The sequence below is a fragment of the Eublepharis macularius genome, chromosome 5 (genome assembly GCF_028583425.1).
Source record: "Eublepharis macularius isolate TG4126 chromosome 5, MPM_Emac_v1.0, whole genome shotgun sequence".
NCBI lineage: Eukaryota > Metazoa > Chordata > Lepidosauria > Squamata > Eublepharidae > Eublepharis > Eublepharis macularius.
The window spans coordinates 135,436,830-135,459,148 of NC_072794.1; the positions used below are offsets into that span (position 1 = coordinate 135,436,830).

Sequence of the window (22,319 nt, forward strand, 5' to 3'; positions counted from 1 at the left end):
CCTCCTCGTCTGCCTGCCAGATGGTTCGCATGGCTCCGGAGGCAACAGGCTCAGGTGGTGCCTCTGCAGATGCGAGCAGAGGGTGGTTGATGACAGGTGCTTAGGCTCACAGCCTCTACACACCATGGTATTGCAGGAACAGCACCGCACCAGACAGGGCTCGTAGGGAAGGGTCTGGAAGTCCTGCCAGAGTGCCTGACTGAAATGGCAGCCAGGAGTTGGTGAGTCAGGAGGAAGACAAAGGATTACCGGCCGTGGTGTGGCGCTGGGTTGGGAAGACGGAGTGAGGGGCGGGCTTTAGGCAGGGACAGTCTCAAGAGTTTGGGATGTGGAGGAGCTGGATGTTTCTCCAAAACCCCACCATTCATCCTGAGATCCCCCCTTATCATCTTCCTCAACAATTTTGAGGCTATCCACTTCCACTCCCGCCAGCGGTGAGACCTGTTCTGCCTCCTCCGCAGCCCCCACAGGCAGATCTACAGTAGGAGTCTCTGGTGTCTCCAAGACCTCCTCCCCCCCAAGTATTGCTGGGCACCGATGGGCAACCTGGCCACCTTTGCACTTCTTCCCCCCATGACCACCCTTGCCCTCCATTCTATGCTTCATAATGCTGCACACAAACAGCAAAAGAAATGAGAAAACTTTGAGGAGTTTCAGCCCTCAGCAGAGGAACCCAGAAAACTTGGCCCCTGAGCCAGGCAGTGGCCCTGGGACTGATGTGGGGGGAGAGCCCAGAACCACCATACAGACACCTGGCCAGTCAGGACAGGAGCTCAAATTAAAATTAAAGAAAAGAAAACAAAAGAGAGTGAGGTCCTCAGGCGAGGAACCCACACAAATCTGGCCCCAGAGCCAGGCAGCGGCCCTGAGACTGGGCTTGGGAGGAGAGCCCCCAAACACCACAGAAACACCTGCCCAGGTGGTGCTCCAAATAGATGTAAAATGCACACAGTAGGTGCACAAAACAAGGGTGAGATGCACCAAACAAGTGCACAACAAGAGACAGAGCAAACAGAAGAGTGAGGCCCTCAGGCAAGGAATCCATACAAAGCTGGGCCCCAGAGCCAAGCAGTGGCCCTGAGAGTGGGCTTGGGGGGTGAGCCCCCAAACCGAAGGAAACAACAAGAGTGTGAGCCCTCAAAAGAGCAGAGAAAGAATTAAGAAGAAACAATGACAAGCGAATTTTAAAAAGGGGCGCCTAGGCCCCAGAGCCAGGCAAAGGCCTGAGACTAGGGTGGAGTGGGGTGGAGGAAAAAAGGCACCCTCACTCAAAGACCTTCCTAGTAAGGTCAAGAGCTGGAAATAAGAGGTTTGTTTTCAGTCTTCTTTAAAGCAGCCGCCGCCAAAAGCTCAATTCCACACTCTCGCTCCAATCCCAGCAACAATTCCTCCCTCTCCCTCTGTCTACTGGGACTGAAAAGCACAAGGAAGAGAGCTCTGCCTTATATAACAAATGCTCACATAGAGCAGAACAGGAAGTCTGTGGTTGGCAGACAGCCCTGCCTAACGGGGATTGGCTACAGAAGGCCCACCTCTTCAGTTGCCTAGGGTATTAACCCCCCTGCTCCTCACTGTATAGGGCAGAATGGAAGTTCTCCAGTTGGCAAGGAGAGCTTCCTGTCAAGGTTAAGCAGGCTAAGATCACGAAAATTAATTCATATTTCGATTTGTGCCCATGTCTACTCTAGGGTGGTGTGATTATGTCACACTGCCCTGAGAATGCTCTTGCACTTTGCAGAGGGCCAATTTGGCTCCCAAATGGGCTGAACTGAGCCTGTTTGGGTACCAAATCGGCCCGCTGCAAAGTAGAAGTGACATCATTACACAGGAGCACGAGAGACACAGTGAAGGTGAATACTGGGTACCTGCCCTCCTGTCAAGAGGGTAAGGAAACCTGGCAACCCTAGCCACTTGCCTGGTAGGAGTTTACCCCTCCCCCCAGTTGAATGGTAAATTGGTTTTAAAAAAAGTTAAATTTGAAAGAGAAAAATTAAATTAAACAGATTGCTTCTCTTGTGGAATGAGATTTTCCTTGTATCTTAAACTGTGAGCAGGAAACCAGGGTTCTAAAATTAGGCATGGGAGGTAGAAATTCATTTTCTAACACTTTTGTAACTGAAGTGAGAGACTCAACTCTTTGGTGCTAAGTTAAGCTTATGTAGCTATATTAATACCATTAAGTAAAATAGACATGTAGTGTTAGCTTTATTGGCCAAGTTCTGCTGCTGCTTCTTTTTAAAATGTGAGTGCTGCCACAGATATATCACAGTCAGGAAGGATGGTGGGGTGTGGGATGGTATAGTGTAGTTTGGGGGGGGATATAGAAAGGCAATACAAAGCTAAGATAGGGTATATTCATATTTTACTTTAAAAGAGTAATAGAATTGTTCAGTGAAATGCAGATGTACTGTGTCATCAATGCAAAGAGCTAAATTCAGATCATAACTGGGTTTGTGTGTTGGATAGTGCCCACACTGAAAATGCATAGCCAACCTTTGTCTTGTTTTTGCTTGTTCAGATTTATTCTTCAGAATACTACAGCTGAAACTTAGTTTCTTTGAAGTATCTTGAAAACATCAGAAGCAGAAAGTTTCTATCATTTTTCAGAGAATAAATGGTGTATAAAAATAATTGCATAACATTTATTTAGAACTTTTCTCCAGAATGAATCTGCTACTACACAGTCTAAATATAGAATGCTAAGAAAATTAAATATTTTGATGTACTGATTACTTTCAAACATCACATCTATTTCTGTTAAACGGGTTTGATCCTACCAGCTTTTTGAAAAATGAAAAAAGCTGGTAGAATCTAACCCATGGGATTGCATGAAAAGAGAAATCTTTTGTGGAGTGTATGGTTGGCAGGTCCCCCTACCTTGAAAGGTGTGTGTGTGGGGGGGATGAGATTCTTGGCAGGAAGGCACTGCTTCTCTTTCTTTAGCGTGTGTTCTCCTGATGATGTCACTTCTGGTTAAATTAGAAGTGACAGAGTCTCAGCAGGGTTGATTCTTTAAGAATTGGCTCTAAACATAGAGAAAATGCTCTGTTTTGGTTAAAACGAACTAATGTCATTGGGAGCCTGTGGAGCACATGTGCACCATTTTACCTTGTGTTCCAGCCAGCCTCCCTGCACCTCCTCCCCCCCCCCCCGCCAGCCAGGTGAGTGGTGGTGGTGGGGTGGCAGCAGGTGGCCAGCATCCTAGGACAACGTCACCGCCGCATTTGGAGAAGAATTTTGCATTATGTGAGGGTTTTTTTTCCCTAAGTGTATAAGATACTTTTTGGCTAAAAATCAAAGTTTCGCTATCCTAGCAGCTGATTCTCTAAGAAAATAAAACGTACATTCATTCTCTTTTCTTTTTTATAGTTATTTCTGCAAAGTTGAAAGAGAACAAAAACAAATGGTTTGGACCTAGCCCTTATGTGGAAGTATCAGTAGATGGACAGTCAAAGAAGACAGAAAAATGCAACAATACTAATAGCCCAAAATGGAAACAACATCTTACAGTGTAGGTTTGGGGAAATACTTTGCTTTCTTCTTCTGTTCTAAATGATAGTTGCAGTGTAATTCAGATTGAGATGAGTTTATGCTTGAGAAATGTGAGGACCTGGAATGAAATGTAAAAATTGGAGGGGGGAGGGGGGGAATCTCAAGGCCCTTTTTTCCAATTTGCCAATTGAAAAATTGAGAAACTTGGGGGAACACTGAAAAGAAACCCCTATGAAATATCTTCCCTGTTAGAAAAAGTAAAATGCTTCGTCGTAAGGCAAGGGTTTTCGTACTCTAAATGTATAGTATGATAAAGTCTGAGGACTTTTTCAATTTTTCCAGTGGAAAAATTAGAAAATTTTGGATAGCATGGAAAAAATAACTTAAACTGTCAACATACAGCATTTTCAGGATTTTTTTGCTTAAATGTAACTAATTTTGGCAACAATTAATGCTATAATGTGTTTAATGATAATATATTATTAAAGAGTCTAAAGTAACATCCAAACATGCTCTCTGTTGTGACTCTATGAGAGTACCTATCCAAATACAATTTCTTTTGTTTACTACAGAATTTGTTTTCTGCCTTCACCTTTTATTTTTCCTACCTCTCAGATGGCAAAAATTAAAGATACATATGCTGTGGTAGCATAAGGTGTAGCCATTTTTCACTCTTTTTCAATTTTTGAGTATATGTGCTATTTTTCTCATAGAAAATGAAAATATGTTAAAATTCCATATGCCAAATACCACAATCTATACTGACTTATAAATAATGCATTTTATGTCAATTCAATAAAAGAAGTTTTGATTTGATAGGAAAATATGTAATGTATATATTTCAATTTCCCTCAACATTTCTGTTTTTTTCTATGCCTTACAATTTTTGGAATTTTTAAAAATCTCAGTGGCGTAGTAGAATTCTATCTACGCTCATGATTGGTTTTGCACATTGTTATTTATGTGGTAGAGAAAGAAGTTAGTTATATTTACTGTGTGTATGATTAGAGTCTGATTATCATGAAACTCATTGTTTCTGCAATTCAGAGTCTGAGAGTCTGATCATCATGAAACTCATAAGTTACCGCAATTCAGAGTGTGATGCCTTCTATGGAAATCTCTTAGAGCTGCGTCTTATGTCTGACTTTGTGATATTTCCTTTATAAAAAGCTGCAGTTGGCATCATTTGAACAATAATATACAAACTGTAAACAACCCGAAGAGGCTTAAAAAGCAGTCTTCAGAAGTAATAAAAGAAATAATAATTTTAAGGTCAGTGATAGACACCTTTAAGGAGCCATATTCCATTCCTCCCCCCAAATTGGCACTGCTATAGCTTTCAGTCACTTCTTTCACATTTCAATTGAGGGGTTAATTATTGTATAAGTTTAGGTAATAGTTCAGTCTTGTTGCTTAGTAAATGAAAAATAGTAATTTGGGATGTGCAACGCTGCTTTCAAAGTATGCATTACGGTTTTTTGTTTTTCTAGAATTGTCACTCCAGTCAGCAAACTAAATTTTCGGGTATGGAGTCACCAAACATTGAAATCTGATGTCTTACTGGGAAGTGCCACTCTAGATGTTCATGCAACACTCAAAGCAAACAATATGAAGCGTAAGTGTGTAATAACACATACCTGATAATTTTATATATGGGCGGCTCCTTTTAAAGAACTATTTAATTGAACAAACTGCATTGGGAGTTCACTAATATACCTCTTTCATGATACCTCTTTTAAGGTTTCTTCTTGTCATATCTTGTATTATGACTAACTGTATTCAAGTGTCACAAACGAATTCAGACAAACATGGTTTATCCTCTTCCTTTCCTCATGTGTGAAACTGAGACAGATTTTCTGGACTGAAAGAAAATGCCCCAGTTATGATGTTAGAACAAGCTAAAGATCCTTTCAGACCGGGACATTTTCAATTTTGGCTCCATGTGCAAGGAGGAGAGTCTACACTGGAGGCTGTGACCTCTGAATGTAGCCTTTGTGATGCATGTTTTTATGGTACTAAAAATAAAAGTTGAATAATACGTGTTATAAGAATTAACCAAGTAGTAAAACAATAGTGCATTACTGTGTAATTTGGATGGTCCTAGTAAATGATATTGCATAACTTCTGAGATTATTTTATGGAACAAATTTGCTGCCCACTATAATTTATGGTGGCAGCCCAAAGCTACTGTTTTAAGTACTATCCTACAGCAAAATGGGGTGTGAAACAGGATTCAGTAGCTTTGAAAGAGTGTATTGTGAAAGTGGGCAGTTTTTTTTCCAATGATCCTCAAGCTGCTTGGGGTTCTGATTTTGAATATTGGGACTTAGTACTGCTGTTTGAATAAATGAGCATATATAAAAATTGCCAGATGATGAAAAATGTCTCAGTTGCATAATATAATTCCTTTTAAATGTGCTTATTGTGGGGAGCGAGTATCTTTGCTTAATATATGCAATGAGACAAGAGTCATCATATCTTCAAATGTCATGGATGTGGCATCTGTTAACTGAGTCTTCAGCGATTTATAGCAATCTTTGGAGTGCTGCATAATTACGTTTCAAGATGCTACCACTTCCTGATTTCCTTTCCAGTAGTTAATTTTAATTTTTTATCAGGACTGGAATAGGTTTTCATACACAAATATACAACGGTTTTCATGTATAAATATTTATTTATTTATTTTTAACCCGCCCACCCCGCAAGCAGGCTCAGGGCGAGGTACAACATTGATTAAAATACAACTTAAAATCAGTCATAAAAACAGATAAAATACTGTACCCCTTTTGGGGCAACCAGCGTGAGTGGACTCTCTATACCCCTTGTAGAGGGAGACCGGTGGAAAGCTCGGCAATGATGGGCTAAAATTAGCCTCCACCATATGCCTGGCGGAACATCTCTGTCTTACAGGCCCGCCTAAATGATACAAGATCCTGGCTGGCCTGAGTGTCCTCAGACAGAGAGTTGCACCAGGTTGGGGCCAGGACCGAAAAGGCCCTGGCCCTAGTAGAGGCCAGCTGAGCCTCCCTAGGGCCAGGGACCACCAGTAGATGTTTTCTGGTTGAATGAAGTGCTCTCTAGGGCACATACAGGGTGAGACGGTCCCTTAGGTATGCTGGTCTCAGTCCATTTAGGGCTTTATAGGTCAAAACCAACACCTTGAACCGGATCCGGAATTCTACTGGGAGCTAGTGAAGCTGCTGCAAGATAGGCATTATGTGTCCTACACGAAGTTCCAGTTAGGACATGCACAGCAGCATTCTGGAACCGTTGAAGTCTCCGGATCAAGCCCAAGGGCAGCTCTGCATAGAGCGAGTTACAGTAGTCTAACCTGAAGGTGACCGTTGCATGGATCACTGTCATTAGGTCCTGGGCCGAGAGGTAGGGCACCAGTTGCCAGGCCTGCCAAAGGTAGAAAAAGGCTGCCCGAGCCACAGCCACGATCTGGCCCTCCATAGACAAGGAGAAATCCAGAATCACGCCCAGACTCCTATCCGATGGTACGGGCACAAGTGGTGCCCCCCCAAAGGTTGGGAGAAGGATCCCTGCCTCCGACAGTCCATGGCTCAAGTACAGGACCTCCGTCTTCATGGGGTTCAACTATATAATATAAGTTCAGCACTTCCATTACGGCTATCCCTGCACCTCAAGGTCAGAAATAATTGCTACATATGTAGTTTAATCTGTTTTTGATATTCATACAACAAATGAGTCGGGAATGGTCTTTAGGGGATATTCAGATTATTCTCCCATACAGCTTTATAGGAGGCACACTTAACCATACAATGTCTATATTGCTCATCCATTTTTCTAGTATCCAAATGTTCTTGGAGGTCTTTAGTAAGCACTATGTAAAGATCAAGTGTAGAACTAGACATTCTAGTCCATTTCTGTTTTTTAATGTTTAAATTATATACCACTTTTCTTTCTGATGGGGGCAATACAAAATTACAAGATAAACTAACAAAAACAAGCGACATCTTTAGCCAGTCCTAGATCCTGTGCACTAGCTCATCCAAGATCACTGGCTATGAGCAAAGGGCCACAGTCTCTTTGGCTTGTGTCTCTGGCTTGCCCAAACTTTATAACAGGAAGAGAAAGCAAAGGCTCAGTTAATAGCTGGCAGAGATGTTTCTCTCAGTCTCCTCTCCCTTGTAAGATAGGTTCAAGTTATTTGTAGTATCTGTTTGTATGGAAACGGTGGAGAAGAATGCAGGGAAAGGATTTTCAAAGTTTGCACTCAAAATTTGACAGTGATTTTGGAGACTCCTGAATAACTTCAGTAGGAGTCCTGTTGTGTGGTTTAAGAGGGAGAAAGAACTATATAGAAATTTAAACTAACCCATGCGTTCTCAATCCTGGCTGTTGAATGTTGGCCCTAAAGGAGAAATGTTACAGCCTGTTTCAGAAGTTGTTAAGCTTTGACTCTGGCCCTTTAGAAAGATGCTCTGCAGCAGCCGCAGACTATCTACATTCAATCTTAGCGCATGGTTGGTCCAGTTAAGACTCTTTCAGTAGGTGCAGAGGGTAGTTACGGACAGAGTTCTCTTCTGCTGAGCACTGGCAGAGAAATTATACAGACTGGTATTGTTATGAAGGTAAATGAGAAGAACTATAAAGAGGCTTGCGCTACAAAAATGTACTACAGAAGTGAGATAGATGTGCTTACCATGCAATTTAGCTTTTTTTTCCCCATTGCTGAAAGCTTGGCAGTACCTTCAGTGTGTGACTGTTTGGGACTTGACCTCTAAGGCAAAATGAAGTATTCTAGCTCAATATTTGTGTTTTCCAAGTACAGCTCATGAATGTAAATATGAGACACCTTGGCCTATTTAGGAAAAGTAGTCAAACATTTTAATAAATTAATAGAACTGTGATCTTTGTTTCCGTAGGCTGAGTGTGATCTTCAGTGTATAACTGAGACCTAGAGCTCAATAAGGATATAATGCCTGCTTAATTTATTTACTTTATGTTGTTTATACTCAGCCTTCCTCCCCGGTGGGGACCTTAAGTGGCTCCCATTGCTCTCCTCTCTTCCATTTTATCCTCACAGCAACCCTGTGAGGTAAGTTAGGCTGAGTGTGTGTGACTGGCCCAGTCACCCAGTCAACTTCCATGGCAGAGCTGGGATTCAAACCTGGGTTTCCCAGATCCAGTCCAGCATTCTAATCACTATGCCATGCTTTCCCTCTGTCAAGATCAGCACTGGAGAAATCAATGAATTATGTTATCACCTCTGTTATTGAGCTGTATTTCTATTTGAGTTCTTTTTTGCAGAGAGATTTTTCAGCTAATGTAGCTAATCATAATCAGTCATATCAAGCACCAAAAATAGTAAATCTTTCTGTATTTTCAATAGTTGAAGAAGTGATCGTGACCTTGCTTCTTGTTGGTGACAAAGAACCAGTTGAAGTGATTGGAGACTTGTCTGTTTGTTTAGATGGCATGCAAATAGATCCTGAACTGCTTACTAATGGGGATGCTTCAAGTATAAGAAGTGAGTAATACTTGTATATAATGTATATGTACTGTGGTTACATTGTATAAATAGTGGTTATATCATAATAAGCTCTCTCTCTTCAGGCTGAAGCTGTATGTTATAAAGAAAGCAAAAGTTGAAAATTTATATATTATTTTCCTTCATCAGCTTTGAGAAGAGTAGATTACCTCTAGTAAGAAAGCATCTGTTTAGGTGAAAAAGTAGCAGGGGTGAAAGTAAATGTCTTACTAGTACTGTCTGTCTCTTGGAAAGGAGGGGGGAGCTCAAAGCAGAAGATGGGAAGTACCGTTTTGAATACTTTCTTATTAGTACTCAGTACCGGTTTGTATCAGTTTACTTTCACCCCCTGACAGGCAGGGAACCTTTTATAAATTGGAGGAGTTGTTTATCCCCCATTCTTGTAGACTACTGGTGCGCAGCATGTGCTAATGTTGGTATGTGAATGCAGGTGAGAATAACAAACCTAGTAACTTTGTAGACTTGACTATCTTACTACAAATAAAAGGACTACTTTACTATAAATAAAAGAACTGAAAAGATCTCATGAATCATCAGATCAATCCCTTCCTGGAAATAGGAATCTTACCTTGAACTGTCTTGGTCTCAGGACAGTGAATCCTCATCTTCAGAAATGAGACAGCAGGCTATGACTTCAAAAGAACATGTGGTCAGTCTCCCTACATCATGGTTTGAATCCATATAAAGTGATCAATCTAATGGTTGTCTAACCTGCTGTGTAGTTTCCTATAAGATAGACTCAACTCTGCCTCTAATTGTTAGGAAACTACTTTACATAGCCATCTTAACCAGGGCTACTTTGAAACCTACTCAAGCCTACTTGGTAGGGTTTACTCCCAGGAAAGTGTCCTAAGGGTTACACTGTTAAAGGTCCAACATAAAATTTAGGTTGCAGTTTGAGGCCTTGATTTTATGTCTTGTGCATCAGGAAGACTGAGCTATCATCTGCAGCACCACTTTTCATGTATTTGAAAACTGTCTCCTTTGAGTGCTGGTTTCTGCAAAATATTTTGTAGCTTTGTATTCAAGAACTTTATCATACCTGTGTATATTTCTGTTTCTATTTCTCTTCCTCCTTAAGGCATACAAATGAGGTCTGATTTCTGTGTGCTTTAATGGGGGAAAGGATAATAATGTATGCAGACACCGTACATGCTTGGCAGGGTGCTTGTGCTTTTTATGTTCCATTATTTTTACCAGAGTACACAGGTCGCTTCATGTCTTTCCTAATGTTTCCCGTTCTCCAGACCTCCAATATCTTTAGCACTTTAGATTCTCACTAACTTTTCCATTTTCATCTTGATGTGCAGTGACCAGAATTTACTTCTGTTGGAAACTGTATTGACTGGAATGCATAGAGGACTGTGTCAGATATCTTTCTGTATAAGCTAATATGGTGCTTGCTTGCTTTGCAATGGCACTACGTTGCTGATTCAAATTCACTTTGTCAGTTATGACCCTGGACCTTTTTTCTGCACTGCTATTGGTTAGACATTCCCATGGCATGTACTGTGCCTCTGGCTGTTCTTAGTACAGTATACATTTGTCCTAAATTTCATCCATTTCTTTTTGTCAACTCTTTAGAACTTGCCCATCATTTTGAATTATGATCTTGAAGTCTATTTTTATAGTCTGTTTGATCTTTTAATATTTTATGTACTCAGCATAGGACAGAACCTTTTGGAACACCACTCATTAAAGTTCCCCAAGCACCTGCTAAACTGGTTGTTGTGGGTTTTCTGGGCTGTATTGCCGTGGTCTTGGCATTGTAGTTCCTGACGTTTCGCCAGCAGCTGTGGCTGCTAAACTGTTTACAACCACTTTTGGGGTACAGTTTCTCAGCTAGTTATTCACTCATCTACCATACATTTAAAAAACTTGTATAGGAGCATAACCAGTGAAAACATCTTTGTAATACTCTGTTTTACCTCCCCCTCCATTTTGGCAGTAGTCTCTCTGTCTGTGGAAGGAGATTCAAGTTGACATCATCACTCTTTGGCAACTCCCAGGGTGTCCCTGCCATGAGGCAAAGTGAGGTGACTGCTTCACAAAGAAGACTATGGGTTCCCTTAAGAGCAGTAGAACAGAGAAACAAGCCTTGTTGAAATGAATGGGGAGCAGCTCAAAAGCTCTTATTTTCTTCCTCTACTCATTTTGGCATTTGTTGGAGAATTTCTTGATAGTCTAACCCAGACTAGTTTGGGGATTGGGATGACATATCAATTTTCCAACTCCAGCACTAAAATACTTTTTTTATTGTATTTGATCTTTACTATGTATATTTTGTTCTTGCAGGCCACCTCAAAATGCAACATTTAATTTAAAACACACACAGACACAAAAAAACACAAGTATCTTGGGCTGACTTGGGGAGATAGACTTGCTAAATCTTCATTAGAACCTTGATCTTGTTCACTTTGTCTTACACAGACATTTTATATTGCATCAGTACCTTGTCTATTATTAAAGGGAGGCTGAGAGCTGAAGTTCACTAGATCTTGCTTTTTCACCTTTTGCACCTCATTTTCATGTTACATGGGCTTTTCCCTACCTTATACTAGCCAAGCATTCTGTTGTATACATTGGGACCATTGATTTTTGAAGATGCAGAGTTCATCCAGGTAGCAAATTATCTACCTCATAGTTTTGGTCAAATGTCTTAGCTGTAGAGATAGTGGTATACTTGGGTTGGACCCTTAAAAACTGCAAATAGAAGGCGCTCATAGTAGGGAATTTTGCTGATTTCTCCTACCTGCTACAGCTCTCAGTGCCCTTTGAAGAGCCACTCCTGAAGGCTCTCTGGAATGCTATGGGATGAGGAATGGAGGGATGAGGATTGCAGCCAAAGGGGCAATTGACAGACATTCCCCCCTTTTGTGAGCTATCCACGACTTCCACAAAAAAATGGGAAGGTGACTGACTGAAAGGGTAATAAGCAAGAATCCTTTGTGTGAAACTGAGATGAAAAAAGTATTTTATGCCTTTGCTGTTTTCTTCATCATTTGACCACTGTCTTGTATCTGTAGAGTGGCCTTTATTTCACTTTTATTTTTTTGTTTGTTCCTTATTGTGCCTTTGCCTTCCCAATTTTCATTTCTGCATGCCCATAATGCCATCATAGGCTTTTGTTTAATCCCTTCACCCACCCATGTTTTTGGTAAGTTGCCTCTTTGAATCACCAAATATTTCATGACTGGATCAGTTTGTTATCCTTTTAGTCTTCTTTTCAAGTTGCAGCGATATCTTTCTACCTTGTGCATTGGGTAATGTTTCTGAGAAGCTAATCCTGACTCCTTTTTGTTTTCTTCTTTGCAATTAGACTTTCTACAGCAATTTCCAGACTTCATTAGAATCTTTTAACATTCTACTTCCTTTTTCATAGATTCCCAAATTCAAATATCAGCACTTCTGTGCTGCAGCTCCTATGTATGGCTTTAACTGCCATAGTTAGGTTTACATCACTTTTGTAGCTCTGCTACCAGTCACTTCTAATAACCCTGTACTGAACTGTACTGTATACCTTTCATTGCTCCTAGGAGTAGTAACGCTTGGCTATCATTGGGAGAGGTATTGGCACCAATACAATAAAAAAATGCTAGACTTGATTTAGGTTCCTTGAAATAACAAATTACACATTTAACAATAAACTATATTGAAATAAGTGAAATTTTCTTACAAGTAGATCTGTATAAACTTTGAGACATTTGTCTTTAGACTTTTCAAAACTTAAAAACAAGAAATGATTTGTTTGTTTATTTAGACAGGATACTTTCCAGAATTTAAATCAGAAGATAAAATCTAAAAACTTCATGCATGCAAGGGTGTGTGCTTGTGTTGTCAGAGCTCTTATTGTCTTGTGCAGTTTTTAAAACATGAACGATGTACGGGAGATCTTCTTGTACATACAATTATTGGAAGAGAGAGGCTTCTTTTTTGTCTCTTTAGGAGCCTGCACAAATTTTACATTTGCCCCTTTCTCTTTTAATGTTAAAGGTCCCACACAGAATGATGGCTCCAGAGCAAAAAATGAAACAAGGTAAGCATTTGAGCTGAAGATAGTTCTTTTTGAAGTTACACTTAGAGAGTATTAAAGAGATTTGTCAGTTGGAGAGATAATCCATTATATTGGAAAATGCCTGGAAGTGTTGGTGGGTGGGATTCATGTTATGTATTCTTGGTGTTTGGGGTGGGCAATCAGTGGGAGGGCTTTCTAGTGTCCCTTCCCCTCCTGAGGACCCCTGGTTTTTGGCCACTGTGTGACACAGAGTGTTGAACTGGATGGGCTATTAGCCTGATCCAACATGGCTTCTCTTATGTTCTTATGAAAAATACCTTCAATAGCTTGAATCATGAAAAAGTTTCTCGCTCTTTAAAGCACTTTAGGTAGTAAGCCAAATTTTCTAAAGGAATATTTGAGAATTTATATTAAGAACTTCATTAAAAATAAGCAGTGTTTAATGAATAAGTATAGGGTATGTCTAACGTAATTTACAGCACTTGTCTAACAAAATAGTTTCCCAGAACCACTGATTTCTTGTCCTGGGTGAAATCTGTGTAGTATCCTGTTTTCTAATGAACTAATCCTTAGAATGATATTTCTATATCATTTTGTGTACAAAAAGATTTAAAAATTCTGTCCTCATTTAATCAACTTGGGGGAGGTATATTAAAGTGAAAGGCTGAGTAGTCATTTTACTCAGCCTCATTAACACAAACATGGACTTTCATTGTTCCCTTACCTAAGAATGAAACAGCTAAAAACTCAGCTTTACTGAAATGAACTGCAGCATGAATTAAGTCTAAACTCAAATGCTAAAAACTCTTGCTTCATAGTAATTCTGAGGGAAAGCCAGATGCTATCTAAGCTTCACCTAGCCTTGGACTTCAGTCATACAGATATGGCCAGAAGGCTTTCAGCTAGAAGTCTGCTCTTCCAGATGTGTGTGGGGTGGGGTGTGGGGAAACTTGGAGGACTAAAATGCCAGAAAGGTTTCTTCCTTGTACCTCCCGGAGAAGCCTCTCTGACCTGCACCTTTGATCTGCCTGGGGGTGGGTAAAGGGAGAGAATAAAACCTTTTGGCACAGTGAAGGGGGGATCTCTTTGGCTGACCTGAGCTGAAGCTGAAGGAGCTGAAAGCTGGCTCCTTGCAGGTGGTGGCCATTGACCATGTGGAGGCTGGAGGCCTGAACCAGGAGAGAGATAACTTCTCCTCAGTAAACTGGAACTTTCTTAGATGGAGAGCCTGCCTAAACAGAAGATCTAAGTTAGGCATGTACCAAGGAAAGGATAGAGGAATTACAGTTTTACCCATTTCTTTTTGAGTTCCCTTGCTTGCTTTGATGGCGTGCTTAGAAGTGTGAGTGTGCATATTTTCTTTTCTCTTTTCTTCAATAAATGCTTATTTAATTCTTAAATGCTGGTTGCTGTTCTCTGTACCACAGACTCCTACTGCTCAACTATTCTACTGAAAACAGTTGACACGGGAAGGGGGTGGTCTGTTGGCAATTGGGTCTCCCAGTGGTGCACAGGTGCAGTAAACAGTCCCTGCAGTAACCAAGTGCTGAGTAGTAGGAGAGGCAAGGCTCAGAGTGCCCAGGGAGTGGAGAGCCTTGACCCTCCCCAGGGCAATTCCCTCAAAGGCCAAATGGTGGCAGCAGGTGCAAGAGAGGAGGAATGAAAGCCCCTCTGAGGGTTGGGGAGACACCATGTGAGTGGCAGGTGGAGGCTTAGGCTGTCACTGGTTACCTCCAGGCACCCCAGAGGGCAAGAAAGGGAGTGCTCATAGTCTCCCAGATGTTTGTCTAACACCCGAACCCCTACACCACATTGACTTGCAGAAAGCTTCAAAGTAAGCTGTGTGTGAAGGGATGGGTGTGATGGTGCAGAGCACTGGGACTTCAAGATAGAGGCGAGGCAACTGGGCAGGGCTCCCAAATTTCAGAATTGGCTAAAGAAAATTAGGGAGTGTGTGGATATTTAATTCCAAATCAGATTAAAGTATAATAGTTCTTACTGAAATAGTGCAAGTACACTTCTTAATTTCAGTGCAAAGGTATGTGAGAACATGTGGAAATGTACTGCAAAATACTCAGGATGGCATAGTTTTGTAGCAGCCTTGTTTGCATAGGCAATATTTATTGCATGTCTTAAACGTTTCTAGAGCCATGAGTACATTATACAGAAGCTAGTACCAGTTTAATGGGAGTTGTTCCCAGAATTTTGGGAACCCTGTAATTGAAATCAAGGACATAAGAACATAAGAACATAAGCAAAGCCATGTTGGATCAGGCCAGTGGCCCATCCAGTCCAACATTCTGTCACACACAGTGGCTAGAAATCCAGTGCCAGCTAAAGGACTGTCAGTGAGGCCAGGACACCAGAAGCCCTCCCACTGCCTTCCTTCCAGCACCAAGACAACAGAGCACCACCTCCCCACAAAGAGAATACCATCTATCTCCTGTGGCTAATAGCCACTGATGGACCTCTGCTCCATATATTTGTCCAGTCCCCTCTTGAAGCTGGCAATGCTTGTAGCTGCCACCACCTCCTGTGGCAACGAATTCCATGTGTTTATCACCCTTTGTGTAAAGTAGTATTTTCTTCTATCTGTTCTAACCCGACTGCTCAATAATTTCATAGAGTGCCCACGAGTTCTTGTATTGTGAGAAAGGGAGAAAAACACATCTTTCTCTACCTTCTCTAACCCGTGCATTATCTTGTAAACCTCTATCATGTCTCCCCTCAGTCGTCTTTTCTCCAGGCTAAAGAGCCCCAAGCGCCTCAATCTTTCCTCATAGGGAAAGTGTTCCAACCCTTTAATCATTTTAGTTGCCCTTCTCTGTACTTTTTCCAGTGCTATGATATCTTTTTTAAGGTGTGGCGACCAGAACTGTACACAGTACTCCAAATGAGGCCTCACCATCGATTTATACAGAGGCATTATGATACCGGCTGATTTGTTTTCAATCCCTTTCCTAATAACCCCTAGCATAGCATTAGCTTTTTTTATGGCAGTCGCACACTGTGCTGACGTTTTTAGTGAGTTATCTATCATGACTCCAAGATCTCTCTCTTGGTCAGTCTCCGCCAGTTCAGACCCCATCAACTTGTATTTATATTTTGGATTTTTGGTTCCAATGTGCATTACTTTGCACTTGGCTACATTGAACCTCATTTGCCACATGGATGCCCACTCTTCTAGCCTCGACAGATCCCTTTGGAGTGCCTCACAATCCTCTCTGGCTTTCACCACCCTGAACAATTTCGTGTCATCTGCAAATTTAGCCACTTCACTGCTTAATCCCAATTCCAAATCATTAATAAACAAGTTAAAAAGCATTGGACCCAATACCGACCCCTGTGGCACCCCACTGCTCACCACCCTCCACTGTGAGAAGTGCCCGTTTATACTCACTCTCTGTTTCCTATTAATTAGCCAGTTTTCGATCCACAAGAGGACTTGGCCCTTTATCCCATAGCTACTGAGCTTACTTAGGAGCCTTTGATGAGGAACTTTGTCAAAAGCTTTCTGGAAGTCAAGATAAACAATATCTATCGGGTCTCCCTTGTCCACTTGTTTGTTCACTCCCTCAAAGAACTCTAACAGATTGGTGAGACAAGATCTTCCCTTACAGAACCCATGCTGAGTTTTCCTCATCAGCTTTTGGTCATCAATGTGCCCACTAATTTTATTTTTGATAATAGTTTCCACCAACTTACCCGGTATTGACGTCAGGCTGACTGGCCTGTAATTTCCCGGATCTCCCCTGGAACCTTTTTTAAAGATGGGGACAACATTAGCTACCTTCCAGTCCTCAGGAACAGATGCAGAGTTTAATGACAGATTACATATTTTTGTGAGGAGATCTACAAGTTCACACTTGAGTTCTTTCAGAACTCTTGGATGTATGCCATCTGGGCCCGGTGATTTATCAGTTTTTAAATTATCTAGCAGTCGCATAACCTCCTCTCTCGTCACCTCAATGTGACTCAGGTCTTTCAAAACCCCTCCCAAAGTCAGTGCTTCCGGAGTGGGCATGCACTTCTTATCTTCCACAGTGAAGACAGAAGCAAAGAACGCATTCAGCTTCTCGGCCATTTCCCTATCACCCTTTAGTAATCCTTTTACGCCTTGGTCATCCAAGGGCCCCACTGCCTCCCTAGCTGGTTTCCTACTTCTAATATATTTAAAGAATTGTTTATTGTTTTTCTTTATGTTCTTTGCAATATGCTCCTCATATTCCCTTTTTGCCTGTCTGATCACAGACTTGCACTTTTTTTGCCACAGCTTATGCTCCTTTTTATCAACCTCACTCCGACTAGTTTTCCACTGCCTAAAAGAATCCTTTTTACCTTTTACAGCTTCTATTACATTGCTTGTTAACCATGCTGGCCTTTTCCTAAACCTATTTGTGCCTTTCCTAACCAGCGGTATATATTTAATTTGAGCTTCCAGGATTGTAGTTTTAAATAGTCTCCAAGATTCCCCAAGTGTTTTGACCTTTTTTACTTTCCCTTTCAGTTTCTTCTTCACGTACCCCCTCATCTCAGAAAAGTTACCCCTTTTGAAGTTAAACATGGCTGTGTTGGTCTTATTTGGCACACTGCTTGAGAAGGGAACAAGCTCCACCAGCTCTTCCTAGCATGCCCTGGGCCATACCTTGGAGGGGGGGGGCGGGATCAGCTGAATTTGGATCTGATATTCAGGAGGAATGCCATAAAAATTTGGTATTCCTGAAATCCAGATCAGATTATCTAATCTGGTTTGGTAAAACTGGAGAATCTCAAAATTATCCAAACATTATACTGTATGGGGAAGACTATTGTGGAGGTGGGGGAGTGGCACACTGGGGGCATTTTCCAAGCAAACACCAAATTTGCAGGGAACCTAGTCCTGCCTGTCCACTAACCTAACTAAAGCAAGGGAATCCGCCCAGAGCCAAAGTTAAACAAGGGGGCCAACATCACACCAGAGAATCTCACCAGAACCAGTGTCAACAAAGAGAATCTCAGCAGAATCAAACTGAAGCAAGGAAGGGCACTGTTGCAAGCCAACAGAACCAGTGTAACTCAACCCACACAGGCTGAACCCAGGGCCAATGCAAGCACAACAGAACCATACCCAAGCCACGGAATCCCAGCAGAACCAATCTCAAAAAACCAAGCTGAGGTTAAGAAGGACACTGTTGCAAGCTCAACAGAAACAACATCCAACCATTTCCAGACCAGTCTGGGAAGCCTACAAAGGGAGGAAATCTTACTAATTCACTCACTTCCCCCTCCTCTGAGGGGAAAAAGCCCAGGAAAACTTTGGAAAGTTGTGGAGGGAGGTAGAAAAAAGCTTGCAAGAGCAGCTAGTCAGCTTTAAAAAGGATGTAGCTGGGTTTGCCGGATAAATCCAAATAAATTCAGGTTATTTATTTGGTATCCAGATTTTATTCAAAATTCTCTTCTGTTATGTGGCATGCCTAAATAATTCCTAATCAACAATTATTTGGTATTATCCAAGTATACTGAATACCAAATTTCACACCCCTAGTTAGGGATACATTCTGTAACTTTTCACAATATTCAGGTGTGGTTTCGTTTGCTTTTGCTTTCTTTTTTGCTATGGAAAAAGGATGGCATGGGCTAATCCTGTGTAGTTGGTGGAGCTAGTATTCTGTCTTTGTTCTGTATAGTAGAATTAACACAAATGTAGGACGTGCAAGGATTCATGGTGGGGGTGAATCTCTTCCCTGTCATAGTACTGGTACCCTGTCTTCCTAGGCTGTCTCAGTTTTCCCTCCTTTCCTTACCCTCACAGCCCCTGCAGCTTCTCTTCTTCCCTGCTTTCTCCCTTCCATTCCACCTACCTTTCTTGCCTCTGCTGCTTTCTGTCCCAACTTTCTTCCCTCCACTTCAGTTTCATCCATGTCCCATCTTCCTTATCCTACCTACCTGGTCACTACTTCTCTCAGCTCACCTTGTGAGCCATTTTGTGGCAGCCATTTTGGATTACCAAGGCAGGTGCAGACAACATCACTGATGTTGGTTATTGCCTAGGCAGTCTGAAACAACTGCTAAAGTATCATATGGTAATCTCATGAAATACCAGCATTTAAATTTTTTTCTTTAATTTTAAAAAAATGTTATTCCCTCTTTAAATTTTAAGATTTTCCTGTTAACCTGGAGGTTGTCCCTGGTTTATAAAAACATCTTCCCTGATTTTGCTTTTGATGACCCTGATTTTGCCATCTGCATTCTGGGGCTCAGTGTTAGACATATAACGAACTACTCAGTCACTCTGTGCATCTCTGTATAATAGTGTCCTATGCAAGTCATTTTGGAGTTGTGACTGATCTTTTGTAAGAGGGCCTACTTAGTGGCATCTACAGGGTGGTGTATGTAGGTGTAAGAATATATGTCCATGGGTTGAGGCATTACAGAGAATAAAAAACTATTAGGATGACACCTAAAGATCACAGATATACTTTCTGCATATCAGTACAACACATGAAATTACTTCATAATCTAAATATCTAATCAAGATGGGTAGTTGTGTTAGTCTGTCTGTAGCAGTGGAAAAGAGCAAGAGTCCAGTAGCACCTATAAGACTAACAAAATTTGTGGTAGGGTATGAGCTTTTGTGAGCCACAGCTGACCTCTTCAGATATGAAGAAGTGAGCTGTGGCTCACAAAAGCTCATACCCTACCACTAATTTTGTTAAGTCTTATAGGTGTTACTGCACTGTTGCTAAGTATCTAATGGTAGACCAATTAAGATAAATGCTTTAGGAGGGAAAGAAGGCCTAGCTTTAATTGCATCTACTTTGTATGCCTACCATAGTGATTTATATGCCTGATATATTTACTTCAGCTTTCTTGCTTGTATGCCCAGCAAATACTTCCAGCTCTTTTGCATTCCACCTGCAAGCAGCCTGCTTCTCAAGATGCAGTGAAGCAAGTCTTGAACTTTAGTACATTGCAAACAACAAAATATTAATTGTTCTGGGCTAGATCCTATGAGCTGCAAGAGGAAGGTAGTCACAGGGATTTCCCTGCTTCCCCCTTCCCCCAACAGCCTTCTCAGAAAAGCCAGTGAAGAAGGTCAGCAGATACTTGTGAACAAAATGCCAATAGCTGCACTGATGAAGGGAAAAGGTCAAATTCTCTTTAATTTTGCATCAGTGGAAAGCTTACACCACCCTTTTTTCACCATCAGTGGAAGGAAGGAAATGTGGTGATTTCATGCAATCCCTTGTCCTCACAGCAGCTGCCAGTGCCTCATGGCATTTATTTATGAGGCTTCCCTGACCTCCAACATTGCCTTTATGGGGCTTTGGGACTTACAGCTGGAAGGGGGAAGGCAAGGGAAGAGATCAGCTTAAATAAGCCACATTGTACTTGTAGTTCCTAGGATACAATCCTATATAGTTAAGTGGATCCCCATCCCCCACACCCATGCCAAGCTCAAAAGCAGGCCACCCACAGACAAAGGTGTATATGCTTGGGATCTTTCAGGTATATAGAAAAATATAACTTTGTGAATTATTCAAAGAGAGAAAAAGCTAAAGGTAAATGATCTGATTGATTGCATCACGACTCTAAAAGTCTTAATGCTTTGGGCGGGGGGGTATATCCAAAAGGCTTTTATCACTTTATAATTGATTGTATTTAGGAGTCATCAACACTTACGACTGTCATTAAATATTCAAGATCTGTTATGATGACCAATGTGGTCATAAAGCTTGTTTTTATACCATATGATAAATGAAGGCCCTTAGCCAAACTGAGGTTTGTTTCTTTTCCACAAACCGAGATTGCAAACTACTCTGTTTTCATTTCTGGAGTCTAAAGGCTTCTGAAATGAAGAAGTTTTTGGTCATGCTTCACATATCACAGTAGGAGGGAGGGAGCACATAACCATGGCAACAAGCTGGGTTTGTGCCCATCACAAACAAACAGGCTTTTTGTGATGTATGAATAAAGCCAGTGTTTTAACACTGAGTTGGTAATTTTTGCTTTTGATTGTTCTCCAGGAATAATACCCACAGTCCGGAAAGCATCAAGGCTTCTGGGTCTAGTGAAAGCAGGGTGGCTAATGGTAATGATTCTCCTTTAATTGTAAATGGAGGTTTTAAGCCTTCTAGACCCCCCAGACCTTCTCGACCACCTCCACCCACTCCTCGAAGACCATCTGCTCCATCTGGTATGTATACAATGTGAAAATGTGACTCCCCCCTAAAAAACTGTTGCCTGTGAAGTTAATTCAAGTTTACAATTATATGTTACCTCCCCACTTTATGTTAAAGCTTTGTCAAATATAATGGAAGCTATACCAGTTATGTAGAAATAGCTGATCCGTTTCCAGGGATTAGTTTAAGAAATTACTTTTTTTTTAAAAATTTTCATTTTATTGAATATAAACACGTAATATACAAAAGTCAACAATATAAACTATTAACAATAGTTTAACAACAATATAAACATTTGAACAAGTGTTATTACAACTCTTCCAGTATAGTGGTGACATCGATATAGAAAGAGGAATCAAGGCAATACAGTTTATCATATTTTGAAATTACAGAATAAAGTTTCCAGATTGGGTTATTGCTTGAGATATTTTTGATTTGGGTTGGATATTATGCATATCTACGTAATCAAAGAAAGGTAGCCATTTTTCCATAAAATTAGAGTTCGTAGGGAACTGTTCTGCTACAATGAGATCATTGTGAGTTTTTTCCACTATAAAATGATTCCAAATTTTTTCAAACCAGAAGCCAACCGAGGGTACCCTTTCTTTTTTCCATTCTAGTGCTATTGCATTCTTTGCTACCACAAAGAGTGTTGCTATTAGTTCTCTCCTGATCTTTGGGATGGCTAACTCGTCCCATTGGCTTAGAAAAATAATTTTTGGGTCTAGAGGCACTTCGTACCCTGTGATTTCCCTGGTTGTTTCAATGACTTTTTCCCAGAATTTTTTTTACAAATTTGCATTCCCACCAACTGGGCAAACGTGCCTATCTCTCCACATTTTTTCCAACAAAGTGGGGATGCTGATGAAGAGATATGGGAGAGTCTCTGTGGTGTAAGATACCACCTGTGGATGATCTTAAATGTTTGTATCCTGGTTTGAATAACATTTGATTTAAATATGTCTGAGGACCATATCTTTTTCCACGTCATTATAGATTGATCTACGGTACAATCTTTGGCCCAACAGGTTTGACAGGATATTTGTTTTTTATTCAGTGTATTTAGTAAGATGGTATAAAGTATAGAAATCATTCCTTTTTTCTGTGACGTGTATGAATGTAGGATCTGTTC

The 22,319-nt window shown here is 41.0% G+C and overlaps 1 protein-coding gene across 2 annotated transcripts in view; it reads left to right on the forward strand.

The window, feature by feature from the left end:
- Window positions 1-22,319, forward strand: part of ITCH (itchy E3 ubiquitin protein ligase) — a 99,356-nt gene that overhangs the window by 35,035 nt on the left and 42,002 nt on the right. For both annotated transcript variants that reach the window (XM_054979592.1, XM_054979591.1), the window contains 5 exons: window positions 3,370-3,511; window positions 4,983-5,107; window positions 8,852-8,989; window positions 13,004-13,046; window positions 21,032-21,201. In XM_054979592.1, the coding sequence (XP_054835567.1) occupies window positions 3,370-3,511; window positions 4,983-5,107; window positions 8,852-8,989; window positions 13,004-13,046; window positions 21,032-21,201 (618 nt within the window). The remainder of the gene's footprint in view (window positions 1-3,369; window positions 3,512-4,982; window positions 5,108-8,851; window positions 8,990-13,003; window positions 13,047-21,031; window positions 21,202-22,319) is intronic.